The sequence below is a fragment of the Acartia tonsa genome, chromosome 11, assembly GCF_053477335.1.
Source record: "Acartia tonsa isolate MP-2025a chromosome 11, ASM5347733v1, whole genome shotgun sequence".
Taxonomy (NCBI): Eukaryota; Metazoa; Arthropoda; class Copepoda; order Calanoida; family Acartiidae; genus Acartia; species Acartia tonsa.
This window is the reverse complement of record NC_137270.1, coordinates 46,095,912-46,111,837: the sequence shown is the minus strand read 5'-3', so window position 1 is coordinate 46,111,837 and position 15,926 is coordinate 46,095,912. Positions and strand designations below refer to the sequence as shown.

The 15,926-nt window shown below is 34.2% G+C and overlaps 2 protein-coding genes across 2 annotated transcripts; one reads left to right on the top strand and one right to left on the bottom strand.

Moving 5' to 3' along the window:
• Positions 1–1,217: 1,217 nt before the first annotated feature.
• Positions 1,218–2,542, bottom strand: LOC145331325 (uncharacterized). The gene is made up of 2 exons (XM_080175941.1): positions 1,892–2,542; positions 1,218–1,643 (listed from the first exon to the last, which is right to left on the bottom strand). The coding sequence occupies exons 1-2, from the start codon at positions 2,540–2,542 to the stop codon at positions 1,218–1,220; spliced, it is 1,077 nt and encodes a 358-aa protein (XP_080032067.1).
• A 6,938-nt stretch (positions 2,543–9,480) lies between these two features.
• LOC145332694 (histone H2A.Z) lies at positions 9,481–12,672 on the top strand. Its single transcript, XM_080177712.1, has 4 exons — positions 9,481–10,309; positions 10,725–10,860; positions 11,450–11,518; positions 11,810–12,672. The coding sequence occupies exons 1-4, from the start codon at positions 10,251–10,253 to the stop codon at positions 11,948–11,950; spliced, it is 405 nt and encodes a 134-aa protein (XP_080033838.1). The 5' UTR covers positions 9,481–10,250; the 3' UTR covers positions 11,951–12,672.
• The last annotated feature ends 3,254 nt before the right edge of the window (positions 12,673–15,926 follow it).

The window sequence follows — 15,926 nt, the reverse complement described above, 5'->3', positions numbered from 1 at the left end:
CCACGATAAGGCATTTGAGACAATTCTCTGGACGTAGGTTTGACATTATTTACAATAAATTTCCTCACCTCAACTAAAACAGGATCCTTCTCCAGGCTACGACTAAATTCTCTCGCCTTCAATCTGGATGATATTTGACTGGCCGTCTCTGCTCCAATTCCTGCAATAAGACATAATTTAGGATCTTCCAATTGATATACAGTATCCAATATTAACTCTCCTTGTTCGTCTGTCGATAATTTAGATATCCTATCTTTACTATCCTTTAATGCAGTACGTGACAATATATCAACATTAGTATGCATCTTGCCCTGCCTATGTACAACCTCATAACTGAAGGTGGATAAAAAATTTATCCACCTTATGGTGAGACCAACAAAATATCCGTTCTGCCTCCAAGTATAGAGATGTTTCAGTGCAGCTGAATCAGTTCTCACGATAAACTTCTTGTGTCTCAAATAACATTCAAATCTTTCAACAGCATTTACTAATGCACATAATTCTCCTTTATGTGCTGCATAATTGGCTTCATGAGTTGAACAAACACGTGACCAACACGATATCATCTTCTCTTGTCCATTTTGTTTTTGACTTAACACCGCAGACATAGCTGTAGATGACCAATCTGTATCCAACACAAATGGTTCAGCCTCCATTCTCCAATCCGGAAACGATTTACTTATTTCTTCACAGAACAATTCTCTAGTCTTTGTAAAAGCTTCCATACTTTTTTCATCCCATTCTATTTTACTACTGTTTCTGAATTTGTTCAATGGTGCCGTAATATCAGAAAAATTCTTGAAATATGAACCATAATAATTTATGAAACCAGTAAATCTTTGAATATCTTTACCTGTTTCAGGTACTGGCCAATTCTTAATCTTTTCAATATATGCTTGGTCCATAAATATGCCTTCTGCATTTATAATATGGCCCAGAAATTTCACTTCCTCTGCAAACAATGTACATTTTCCAAGATTAATCTTGAGGCCTGCTTCACAGAATGTTCGTAGTAGAATATTCAAATGTTCCAGATGTTCCTCCACATTCATACTATATACAAGAACATCGTCCAAATAAACTAGGCAAAATGCCCTTAATTCAGGACTCAAATCCATTACTCTATCCATCAACTTTACAAATGCACTTGGAGCATTGGTCAATCCAAACGGAAGCCTCTTGAAGCAATATTGCCGTCCATTAGAACAAAATGCTGTTTATTTCCTGACAGATTCTTTCAAATGCATTGAATTATACGCTGAAGTTAGGTCAATAGACGTAAAAATCTTCTTTCCTCCAAGTTTGTCAAATAGCTCACCAATGTTAGGCAAAGGGTAACAGATCTTCTCAGTTATCTCATTTAATGAGCGGTAGTCCAGGACAAAACGGACTTTCACCTCGTTAGTATTTCCAACCTTCTTCTTAACAGCAAAAATTCCAGAATTAAACGGTGAATTACATTCTTCTATCACATCTGTTTCCAACCATAAATCAATCTGTTCTTTTAGTTTCTCTGCATGATGAGGATTGAGTCTAATCATCCTATTCTTGAAAGGTTGAGCTCCAGGAACCAACTGAATATCATACTCCTCCAAAGTACAAGATCCAATATCCGTAGGATCAATCGATAACGCCTTGAAATTCTTTAAAAACAAACCAACTATCCTTCCTTTCAAAGAAACATTAACGGAACTTTATCCAACTTCAATTTATCCTTAATAAAACGAATCTTCTTTAATGTTGTTGACACATCTTCTTTAACTCTGTTCTCTTGCAGCATTGCTATCTTCTCCGCCAAAAACAAATTTCCAACCAAAGTACCAGCAGGAACAGATTTCGTAACAGTTTCAAAATTCGTGATTTTAGTCATAATTTTACCGTTCTTTCCCACCTCAGTAATTCCTTCGTTTATCAACAAGTTGTTTCGGCTACAGTAACCTTGTCTAGGAGCTATATAACACAGCTGTCCTTCAGGCATATTTCCCTTAGTTGAAACTTCTACCACCACTGTACTCAATGCAGGAATTTCTATTCGATTTTTCAATGAACAAATCCATTTTTGGTCTTGTAACTCAGCTACATTAATCTCAGGTTTCTTAGTTCTTGCTTTCTCCAGTTTCTCCAAAACTGTATGAACCAAATTCTTCACTACAATTTTCCGTTTAGCTACTAAATTCACACTGATTCCATGCATCTCAATCCTGTTGCCGTCTTTGGCAAATATCGTCTTCACGTTATTTTTGTTCAGCCAATAACTGCCTAGGTTCATAGGTACAGTCATGCCGGAAATAACAAAGCAATCTTCTTGAAAACTGTGACCTCCAATCTGAAATTCAACATTCCGAACAACACCATCAATCTTGATGCTGGAACCCTGCACGCCTGTTGCTTTCGAATCCGTTTCTTCAATCACACAATCAAGCTTTCTAGCCAACACTTGAGATATCAGGCAGCCTCTTGCATTGCCGCTATCAATTAAGGTCAGAATTTCCATGCCACCAATCTTTGTTGGAACATAGACTTCAGCCGCTCCAGCCGCCATCTCAGAATCTTCATGAAACTTATAAAACAGCTATCTAACTAACACCAACAGTTATGAGGTTGTAACTATCCAATTGTCTATCAAATATCTATCTATCTGTCTACAACAAATAACAAAAGAACTGAATAAAACAATTCACTCACCGACAATATTTCATCCACCAACAGAAACGTCCAAAAATATCTCTGAATCCACAATCAACAACAGAAATTCTCCGGCCAACAGAAACTCCCCAAACTATTTGTTAATCCACAATCAGTAAACTTCTCTCCGACCAATCTAAAATATTACAAACTTTTAGATGCCAATTGATGGAAAATCACTGTACATAAGAATTAATATCGATATTAATATATATATAACAAATTTACAAGACTATTTTTCGAACAGCAATATATATATAATGGTAATCAAATGGTAACAACATGAAACCATAACAACTCACCATCAAATAAATAATGATGACAGTATCTCCCAATCACCACGAACACTCTTCTCAGCCAATCTAAAATAAATACAATTATTTTTAGATGCCATAAATAAATGTTTCACTGAACCAATAACTTGTAACACAATAAAAGAAGTTGTATTAAGAAATATGACATGATCAAACATTATCAATCACCAAGCAAATTAATCTTTCCAAATACCATAAGTTCAATTCTTTGAAATTCAATAAAATATTACCTAACAAAACTATTATTGTCAGATTAAACTGAGATGTATAAAAGGTTTAAAAGTCGAAATTCAACTAACTATATCTCAATACCTGAGAGCACTTTCTTGCGCAGCTTTGCTTCTCTGCGCAGCTCAACTTTCTGCGCATGGCGCGCTCCACGCCCGATAATCATTGCAGCTACCTCTATACACCGCCCCATGTTGCGCATACCAGCTCTGGGAGATAGTGCAAATTTCTTTGCAAATATGGTCACTCCCCCTTTCTCTCAAACAAAAGAGACAGCTCCCCCATATCTGCGCATACCAACTCTGAGAGATAGTGCAATATTCGTTGCAAATATGTTCACTCCCCCTTTCTCCTCCAACAAAAGAGACAGCTCCACCATATTTGTGCATACCAGCTCCGAGAGACAGCCCTCCCTTCCTTCATAGAAAGAGACTTCTCCACGATTATATCTAATGCATTATAACAATTTTGCTTCATGAAATTCTAAACTTCATTAAAAATTTTGCTGAATCAACATCACTAAATCGCAATATAATTGTTTTAAAATCGAATACTTTAAATCACACTAACTGACTCATCTTTTAAAACAATTTTCCACATTTCATCAAAATTTAATACTTTTCAAATATCTAATTTCACATTTTTATCAAATTTAATTCAATTTAAAATTCAATTTAAAGGGACTGTGAACGTAAATTTTTCTCATCTTAATATCAAATCTTAACATTATCTCATTCATAATATCTCACAGATAGAGCAAAACGCGCTTTTGTTTGCTTAAAAAACGGCTTTTTCCGACGATTTTTATAAGGTACGGGGAAAGGAAGAAATTTTCCGTATTATATAAAATGTGCATTAAATTGCTTTTTTCTCCCATTATAGCTAAAATTAAACTTTTTCACATAGTTCTAGATTTTTCCTAACAGTTAAGCTGACTTTTAACATAATCCTTGCTTTAATCCAATGTATAGTTACTTAGAAATTGATAAAATAAGCAATATTTTTTTATTGAAAACCAAATACAATAACAAAGCCAGAAACAGGTTTTTTATTAGTATCCAATTTACTTTAAATGGCCCATCTCTCGCCCACCTTTAATTACAAATTTGTAAATAATAAAGACGCAATATTTCTTTATAAACAGTCTGATAAAAGTGTAAACTAATTCTCCAAAGTGGGTTATTTATTGTTCAACACAATAAAAAAGGATATTATTATTTTATATAACCTATGAGATTCAACCCTTTGTAGACAGTGAGGTATTTTTTTGTCAATAATACGAATTTAAAATATGTCTTTATTACCTAATTACTACGTTATAAAAAAACGAATTGGCAATTTTATAGCATAAAATAAATCCTTAACAGTAAGTAAATTGTTTCAACTATATATGACAAGTTAAATATCCCTACAAACCTTATAAGAAACAAAAACGTTCAGATTTTCCCTGTTTTTTCCTTTTTCCCTCTCAAAATACCATAAAATCAAGGCATTATTTCTGGATATTTTTGTGAATAGGACATTTTTGGTTGATCAGTGTAGTGAAATGTGCTTAGTAAATGTTAAGATTTGATAATCAGATGAGAAATTTTTACGTTCACACTCCCTTTAATATTTTTCAATAGCAATTTTACAAAATTGTATTCCTAATTCATTTTTCCTTTTCACTTTTTATTATTCTTATCTCTGTTAGACTCCACAACAGTCTGAAACAAAAATGAATTTTCCTAATTTCAACAAAACATAATCAAAACTAAATTAATTATTTTGATTTCCATTATAACATAATCTCATAATTTCATATAGGCTTATAAACAATATGTTATCTTTTCATAATTCAAAATAAACCATCAAAATAAATTATCACAAAATTAGAGTTGCTTCGTTCACTCTTTATCATTAATTTTGTTTTGTTGTTGTTTATTTACAATGCGCATAAATCAAAACAATGCCGCGTAACAAGTAGAAAATGGAATAAGGTTTTATGATTATAATACATTCAAAACATTAAAACCATAAAATGTCATCTATAATAGCATTATTCCATGCCTCGACTTCCGCTACAAGATCGTCTTCATAATCGCTTGCCCCTAAACCATCGACATGCGCCACTTCCTTCGTATCCTCCCCTTCTTTCACCTCTCCTTCAATTTCACCAACCAATTTCTTTTTATCCAAACTATTTTCATTCTTTTTAAAACTCTTTTGCCCCGTCTTATAAGGAACAAAAGGCTTGTTTCCCCACCGCAAAAAGTATTTTCCTTTAGGATTAGGCAACTTTTTATCTCTAATATCAAAACAATCCCTCATCATGTGACCCTTTCTGTTGCAATAATAACAAATAAAACCACCTTGAATTGCGCCAATTAAAGGAATAAGCTCAGCTGGTCCACCAAATTCATCGGCTAAATCAATTTCACATTGATTTATTTCATATGACAAATTATCTTCATCACTAACCTGATCAATAGTTACAGGATTTGACTTGGAACCAACGCCACCAACCATCGTCTTAGCCAAAGCCATCTGGTTTGTTGTACATCCTCTAGCCATTGACCCTGAAATTTGATTAAATTGTAGCCCTTTAACAATCAATTGTGCTTTAACTATTAACTCTGTCCGAAACTTCGTTATCATTCGCACTTGTCCGTCACGCTCCAAATCCAATGCAAATTGACGCATCTGATTAGCCAAAAGTGGAGATAAAACCACATTACACACTTGAGAATAGAAATCCATAAACATATCATCAGTTGGTTTCGGATACGCACGTTTCCAGAAAGATAGTATCTTATCAAAAAATGCATCAATCTTATCATTCTCATGTTGTTTAACACTCAAATACGCATCTTTACACACATTTTTCATGTCGGGTGGTAAAAATGTCTCCCGCATCTTACACAAGTACCCCTTTAATGTTAATTGTCTATTCTCCATATCAGCAGGTTTTAGTGTATAACCACAAGCGGTTCTTACACCCACACATTTATCAAACAAAATTTCCTTACACACTTGATGATTAGTCATATGATAACGTCTAGTAGTCATCCAAAATCTCTCCAAATAATCATCAAAGAAAATCACATCATCGTCAACTGCAAATTCAGGCGCATTTTTTCTGAACTGATCATCAAGTTTAGCACACGTTTCATTGTACCTATGCACATTCTCCTCCCCCTGCGAAACATACAGAGATCTATCTGGTACATAAACAAGAGATTTACACCAACTAACCTGCGAATCACTCAGTCCAGCTTCAAAAAAATTGAGCGTATTAAAATCCTCCGCATCAACCTCAGAAAGGGCTGGCCACCACATGAGAACTCCATTATAGATATTATCCACAGCATCCACTCTAGACAATTCCCAAAGTTTTATGATCTTATCTTCATTTCCCTGCATACCACCAAAAATAGGCCGAGAACCACCAGCAAACAACTTAGGCTTCTCTTCTAATCCTCCAAATCCTCCAGATCCACCAGCCGTCCTCTGCCACGGCATAGAGTTATTTAAACCATTCTGCTGGTTATTCGACCCATTCTGCTGGGTAGTCTGATTCGACCCATTCTGCTGGGTATTCGAACCATTCTGCTGGTCATTCAAACTATTCTGCTGGGCAATCTTTTCAAGAATTCGCTGCTGGCCAGTCATAAACTCATTCACAACAGTCACATTTTCAGTCTTTATATCATTATCAACACTAGGCTCCACCACCTTATTAAGACGATCTTCCAAATCGTCTATCCGAGTAGCCAGTCCAGTAACCGCAGCAACATTAGTATCAACATTATCCGTCAATTCCTGAACTTTCGCCTCCAGCGGCGCCATTCTTCCAGTAAGATTAACCAGCATATCCCCATTGGAATGAATATCACCCTGCAGCGAGGCCAACAATTGGAGCATATACTCCTCCTTCTCCGCCGGGGACAACTTCTTGTAATAATCAATGTCCACCTTCATGGCGTCCAAAAATTCCTGAACAAAACTAAAGCAAAGAAATAATACAATTAAAAGAAAATCTGAGCCGTAGATTCGTACTACACTACTGCGCCAAAATGACGTATAGTAATAGCAAGAACAAACAGCTAAATATTCTTATAAAGTGTATTAATTCAATACAAGGTTAACATACAATAATAACATTAATATTAAGACAACTGTTCACTTTTATGTTCGTGTCGTGTTGCAGAGCAATGTCTTGCTCCGAAACCGTTGACACAAGAACTAAAAGCTAAACTATATAATACATGCATTGCTCTTAAATCAGGAAGAAAGGGACTATACATCACAGTAGCTGCAACCATTTTCCACCCAAAAAAAATTATTGACTGCACTTAATGTGCATTGCAAGTCTTATAAAACAAGCCACCATGTTCTTGTCCTGGAAGTATTTTTTAAACATTCCCACATTCCATGCTGATCACTTGGTTTCGCTAGAAGAATGCATGATGTGCACCTAACATTATTGACTAAAATAAAAAAAACTAAGGGTTATATGAGCTTTAGAGGGGGGGGGGGATGTAATACAAACAGCAAGTCTTAGGGTGGATCACAGTCAAACATGCGTTCTTTCTCTGAAATATTAAATGACAATTTCAATTTCAGTAAATGCCAGAAAGATGACAGGAATGTTTTTTTTATGAAAAGTAAATGACCAGCATTTATTTTTCATTTTTGTAATTTTCCGGAAAATGACCTGGCATTAAATTTTCATGTTTGACTTTTTCAAATTATGCCAAGTTAATTAAATTTTTTTTGACTGAATGCTAATTGCAGTGGGCAAATTTTTCTTACATGAGGGAATAGTTATCTATCATGATTGGGTTGATGTCTTAAATGAGCTTTGTGAAAGTTTTTAAAAAATCGTTGCAATAATCTGGTATAACATTATTAGTTGGCAACTTATATTTTGAAAGCTGCTATTTACTTCCCCTTCTTTCTGTTTACAATCACTTATATATCAGAAACAAAATTTCTAAAATTAAAATTTCAAATTTTCAATTTAAATCGCTAAAATTAAATTTTCTTTTTGATGTTAGTTCCTGCTATATAAGTTTTATAAAGTAAATTCAAATTAATTACAATATAATTTTTGTCATAGATGTTTTTATTTGCTTTAAAATAATACCAAAGTTCAAATTTTAGCCCCTAAAACAGATTTTTTTATATTTAAACTACAAATACTCAAAATTTAAACATTTTAAACTTTCATCCAAAGACTCTTTAAAAAGTCGTCCTTTCTTAATGCCGGTTTTATTACAGTTCTTGGGAGGGAAAATTAATGGAGAAAAAATAATTTATGAAGTTAAAAAGGGAAAGAATCTTGTATGTATGATTTAGGTTCATTTCATTATATTGCCGACCCCTGCCGTAGCTACCAAATAATTCCCTACCAGCCGCCGCATACAGCCAGATAGATAGATAGATAGTAAAATTGCCACTGTCACTCATACGTGTATATTTTAGTGGGGGGAATATGAAAGCTAATTATGGCCCGACACGTCGTATGTGTATTTTACGGAACTTTCTCGGCTGCTTGGACAGAGATCGTGTCTCAAAAATCATATTTAATTTATTTATTTTCGTATATTGATGTTGAAAATCATATTTTTAGAATTTTCTATCATTCTTATCCATATTTTTAATGTAATGGTATTTTTTTAGTATTTGTGTCCCTTTTTTAAAGGAGGCAATTGTAGTAAAGGGAAGGAAAAAGGAAAATTTTCCAACCCATGCCGTAAAAAAATCCTCCAACACGAATGAGTCTATTTATATTACGGCATGGGCTAATTTGAGTCAAGTGTAATATTGCCAGTCAAGGATTTAAGGATAAGACTATGATAAACAAACTTAGCGCAATCCTAATATTTTTTTCTTTAAGGTTTTGTTAAAGATAAAATTTTTGTAGAAGAAAGATATATTTAGATTAATTTTTAATTTTTTTCCTTTTTTTCCTGCGTTCTAACACACACACACACACACACTGATTCTGCCTAACAATACAACCTCACACACACACTTGTACTCACACACCGGCTATCAAGGCCGGCTGAAGTACACAACCCCGCACCAAAACACCTATTTGACGGCATGGGTCAATTACATATCTACCCAAGGCCAAGCCAGCCCACGGCAGGGGCCAATCAAATCCACTTACACACGCAAGGCCAAGCAGACCTACGGCAGGGGCCAACCAACGCCAAGCGCTTGGCTGGCCTGCCTGGCCTAGTTAGCAAGCACCTGCACTGGCAGCAGTTTCTCCCCTCATCAAACATTCAAAACAAGTCCCGTGACTTTATTTTAGAAAATATCAAAATTTAGGCCAAAAACTGAACAATTCCGACCCAACCTATATTGTATCGTGATTGTGAATAGTCAGTGCTCATTTTTATGCAGGTTTTAGCCCATTTTTTGTTGTATTTAGGGAGAAAAATGCATATTTTTGTGTGTGAAATGTATTTTTATGGCTGTGATGGGGAAGAGAGAGTAAATCCAATATGGCGGCCATGACTTTCTATAAAACCGGTTTCAGATGTAAACATTACTTTTCATTTAAATTATTATTTTCTTCTGCTAATAGTTATTATTATAGACAGCTTTCCACGCCTATTAAAATAAAAATAATGATTAGAACCAGATTTGAATTTTTTTTAATATTCGTGGAAAATTGTCTGTATATAATATTATTGGTGGAAAAGGTATATACAACACTTTTTTATAGTTTGTAAACAATAAATCAAGTTGAATAAATATGCGTTCAAAGTTTTAAAGCAAATTAACAAGATATCTAGCGTGTTTAAAAACTTTGGGTACCAGTATTATTTGTAGTTCCATGTCCCCTTTATCATATTAAAGTCCTACCTTTATTTTCAGTAAAATTGACTTTTTCATATGGAGGTAAGAATGGATTTATGCTGTAGAAGTTGTATTTTCAAGTTTTGTATGGTTTTAGGCTATATTTTAGACATTCAAGAATTTCATCTTTTATGAACTTTTCAGACTACACCCCCTGAATAATCTAAAATGGCCGGAGGAAAAGCTGGAAAGGATTCTGGAAAGTCCAAGCAGAAGGCAGTATCCAGGTAAGTTGGTTAGGAATCCCAAACGGTGCTTTCCCTTGAAAAGTGTCTGTTCATGCACTTTATCTCCCTTCTTCCTTATTTAAAAACCACAGCTATCAATATCAATGTCATATCATGGAGGGGCATTATGAAATACTAACGTAATAATAGTAATGGAGGGAATGAACAATGGGCTGCTAATTGCACTAATCCCCATAGTTTTATCTTCGGGGACTTTTATTCAATATTGACTGGATGGTTCATTAAGTAACGTTTCAACCATGAATTGTAATCTACAGAAGGGGGTAATTTTGTGTACCTGCATTAGGAATCGATGTATATTTATTCATCGGTCATTGTCCCATCCCTTAAGATCCCAAAAAAAGTAGTAGCTATGCAACTAAAATAACAATTTTGAATTTAATGTTTTGTGTAGATCTGCCCGTGCTGGCCTGCAGTTCCCCGTGGGTCGTATCCACAGGCATCTCAAGTCCAGGACCACCAGCCACGGCCGTGTCGGAGCCACTGCTGCCGTCTACAGCTCTGCCATCCTCGAGTACCTGACTGCTGAGGTAAGTGTACACAGATAGACAGGCAGATATTTTGTTAAAAGGATATAGATAGATGTTAAATAGATTAGTAGACATTACATTTTATTTACCTATGTTATGCGTTCGCCTTTTCCACCCCAAAAGTTTTTTTCAATGTTTTATGTCTCAATGTGAGGGGGGAGTGGTTTTAAATATATCTTGCAAAAAATTGTTCTGTTTTTTATGGAAATGGGCATTGGGATTTGTAGAAGATTTACATTTTGTAAATTAAACTACATATTGCTAACAGCTACTTTTAAGTCATCCTAATATTTGCCCTTTTTTTTGGCTTGATTGTGTATATTGACTTGTGATATAATAGTTATTGCATCATCGTATTATAGACAGCTTTCCGCGGAAATTAGAATTATTAGATCAAAACAAGTTTTGTTTTTCCCGAGGGGCCGAAGGCTTAGACAATCAAAACTGGTATTTTACTGGTTACTTTTATGTTGTTGTTTTTTCGTGGAAAATTGGCTGTAATGCGATGCTATACATACTTTTTTAGTATTGCTTAGAACCAGTTCTAATCCAGTATTCCATCTGTATATAATTCTATAATTTTGTGCAGGTTTTGGAGTTGGCTGGTAACGCTTCCAAGGATCTCAAAGTCAAGAGAATCACCCCCAGACATCTCCAGGTGAATATTAATAGATAGTTAGGTACCTAGATAGAAAGAAATCTAGAATAAGAGGTGGTTATTCAGCGCATCGTATTATGGGCGGGCAGCTTTCCGTGGATATTTAAAATGAAAAATTGTAACCAATTTTATGAATTATTTTAATTTCCATGAAAATTTGTCTGTTATACGATGCTATGCATGATTTTTGAAAATCATTCTAATCCAGCGAATATAAATCAGTTTTGATGACATAATGGGAAAAATTAATCTACTAGCAAGACATCTAATATCTATCTCCTAATATTTCAGCTTGCTATCCGTGGTGACGAGGAGTTGGACACCCTGATCAAGGCCACCATTGCCGGCGGTGGTGTCATCCCCCACATCCACAAGTCTCTGATCGGCAAGAAGGGCGAGGGCACCATCCCCACCGGTGGCAACAAGAGCTAAAACCCTAGCCTGACAAAGCAGCAGGAAAGGGGGGATTGAACTACAAGCTTTTGGAACCAATCCAAACTGCCTTAAAAAACAGTTGTACTGATAACTAAAGCTTATTTCATCCCCCTGATACTGTTAAACAGCTGTTCATAGACTAATAAATATTTTAAATTGTGGCTGAAAATACAAAAAAAATATTTACATTTTTCTTGTTTATGAGAAAAAGAAAAGTTTTTTTGAGTGATTGTTTTTCAATTGTCCATTTTTACTATCTTTTTCTCCTTGCATTTTTTATACTTCATAAACTTAATTAAAATGCTTTTTGCTAAATATTTACATAACCAAAAAAATGCTATTCCATAAAAGTGAATTTTAAATAAAAAAACATGACAAAAAAGCCACAATGCCTATAATGTACAAAACTTCGTATTTTGACCGTGTTGTATTTCTGCTCTATAGTAGTAGTTTTTAATGTTTCAAACTTATTTTTTTTCTTCATTTTAACATATTTTCTCTAGATAGACCTTTAAAACAAACAATTTTTAATAAAAGAATTATCGAAAATTTAAAATGTTTTTTTTTTCTAGCAAAAAAATTTTGTATTTTGAAACTTTCACGTTTTTTTCTGTTGTTTTTTTTTAAATTTGTATTTGTGTATTTATTTGAAATAAAACCTATTTATTAGGTTTACAATGTGTTCATTTTTTACAAATTCAATAAATAATGTAATAATATATTTTCTCGTATTCATTCGAATCCGGTGGATAGGAACCGGTTCTCATCCATACGAAAAAACTATGTCTAGCAGCGTATTATATCCAGCTTTCTACGAATATAAAAATGTACAATCATAAGATTAAAACCAGTTTTTTTAGCGGTGCCTTTGGCACCTCGGGGCTAAAAAGAACTAGTTTTAATCTTATAATTGTACATTCTTTATCCGCGGAAAGCCATTTATAATACGATGCGAGAAATAACTATTATGGTTTTAAAAGCAAAGCTTTTCTATAATTAGAGTCGGTCCGTCCGTACGTCAGTAAGTCCATAACGGTTATTTCTTTTTGTTAACTTAGATATGTTAGAATTGTCCTATCAATTTTAAACTTTCCATGAGGATTCCTATAACAGTTAGGCAAGATTTAGTAAGTGCGGCACAACTCTATACACATCACCAGAATATCCATAGGTCCATTTAAAACATGCTGGTTTTTTACTTATTTTTCAACAATTTTTTGTATGTTAGAATTATCCGATTTATTTGATTTTTGGAATACTTATTCCTATTACAAGGTACAATGTTAATTTAAGCAAAGCATCTCTATAATTAAGTCCTATAAATAAAAGTATGTACTTAAACAGTATCATGTATTTAAGCAGTTTTGTAACAAAATTACTTACAATTTTGTTTGGACTAGTGCATTAATATTCTGTTTATTCCGTTATGACACTCTACACTATTAATGTTCGTTTGTTATACCATTTCATTTTCAGAGCTTCGCATTTATGCATGTTGTCATCTTAGTACTTTTGTTAGGTAGTATGTCCGAGTAAACTTAAAACATTTTCTTTTTACGAAGTGCAGTAAAAAGGGGGTAAGGGTTTAATTGCTCGACATATACTTTGTAGGAAAGCACCTAATTGGACAGGACAATGGATTTTCATAACCATTATCAACACAGTGTAAGATCAATCCGACCACAATCATCTATAATACAAAGTAGAACGATGTCTGTCTGCCTGTTTGTTTGTAGCGAAGGATCTCGCTAACCGCCGAACCGATCGTGTTCTCCTTTACAGGGTAACTTCTCATAGGTCCCGGGAAGGTTAATAACTATTTTCTTGGGGGTTGGGACACCCCCACCCTCCCCCCCTAATTTTTTTTTCTTTTTAAAATTAAAATAGTGAGGTCGACTAACCCCCCCCCAAAAAATTTTTTTTATTTAAATCTAAATTACGAAAAATTGATTTGATCAAACCTCTTGGGGCAACGTCCCTAGAGGCTAGGGGCGAAGCCGCTAGTATAATTTAAAGTAGTAAGGTTATTTTGTCTGTAGCATAAAATTTTTATAACTACCTTACTGATTAAGTTCTACATTTTATGGATGCTTAATACAGGAAGGTTTTATGCTATTTTTACGAGGTCCCTACTCCTTCGAATAAACAGTTTCCATATACTAGGGGCGCAACCTCTTAATAGTAACATGGCTCTTGTCTGTCTTTTACAGTGCAGTGTAGCTTCTTATAGGTCAAAAGAAGGTTTAAACTATTTTGGGGTTAAAGTTCCACCACCCTCCCTAGAGAAATTGCCCTAGAAAAAAAGTCTCCTAAAACAACATTTTTTCTGTTTAAACGTAAATTGAAAGTGTGGGGTCGCCTTAACCTCCCCCCCCCCCCCCTCCCTCTCTCTAAAGTAACCCTTGTTGTCGCTAATAACAAATAAGATGAATTTAGATCGCTCAGGATAAACTTTAGTTTGGGTAAATTATTAAGTCAAATAATTTCTTCGCTCGTATTAATTATAGAACATTTATAAAAGTTTCCTGAAAAGTAAAAAAAATCTGATCAGTTATTTCAGAGATCTTTAGCTTTAGACAAAAAACCTTACTACTTTATAATGTTGAACTAACGGCTGCGCTCCTAGCATCTAGGAGATATCAGTTTTTGGAGGAGTAAGGAAAGTAGAAAATTAGCTAAAGCCTAAAACCATCCAGGGTCTTTGAAGAATCTTCTATAAAAAGGAGAACTAAATCGTTTAAGTATATACTAATCTAAATCTGTAGTTTCAGACAAAAGAATAAATAAGTTACAATATGGAATAAATATATTCATTTTACTATAAAATTTATTCTCTAAATTTCTAACAATTCATACTAACATTCAATAGGTAACATTTAACAAACATCAGTGATCTTAAGGGATAAGACCATGGACAATAAATTGATGTACCTTCCCGGTAATGATAAACAAAATGCCCTGTAGAATTAATTTATTGGTTGAAAAGTTCAAACCAAATAGAGATAACACAGTTATAAACTTTGGGTACCAGTGTAATTTATAGTCCAAAGTCCCTTCGATCCCTAGGTGAAATATAACAAACATCTTAAATTTTTACAATATTTCTAATAACTTTTTTTCCTCATCTACATTCTACATATACCCAAGGGTAGCTATTCTAACAATCAATTCTACAAAAAATCACGAAACTTTTTAAAGTAAGGTGGAAGTATATTTTGTTTTGTCATGTAATTGAAGAGTAGTGGGTGAGAAGGGAAGGAAAGGGGGTTGTGGGGAAATTTTCCTTTAGAATTGTTTGTCAGAATGACATTCCCTTTTTCCCTGCATATACCTAGTTAAATAAGCTAAACCCATTAACTATCATATTTAACACTATCGGCTACGCCCCCATAGAGGCCTCTAGAGGCACTTGAGAAGAGGAGAGGGAATCGACCCCTGTTTATATTCAATTTTATTTTTTTATACTTGGTGGGGGTCTTTTTTTCTAGGGGCGATTTGTATTGGGAGGTGATGGTACCCTTCTCAAAAATAGTTATAAACCTTCCCTAAACTAAACGGGAAGCTAAATTGTAAAGGAAAACCATATCGGTTCAGCGGTTAGCGAGATCCGTCGGTACAGAAAGACATCCTGTTACTTTTATATATGGATTATATTATTTTAAAAGTTTCTAGTAAATATAAGCTAGAAAATCATCAACGTTTTGTTTAAAAAATAGTTATATTTTGTTTTTGAGATAATTAAATATAGTGTTGATTATCTTGTGCTTTTAGAAAATTATTTATACAGTAAATAAAGAGTTAGACTCGGCAGCTGCATCTAAACCTCAAATTTAAACCCGTTTGGATGCTTGGACATTTTTTTGATAAGACGGATTGCAATATTTGGGTCAGACTTAGACTTCCTGCTGATTTTTAAATTTGCAAAAGGTTGAATTCCCTGAGGCTTACAGGCGGCTGCCGAGCCTTTATAAAC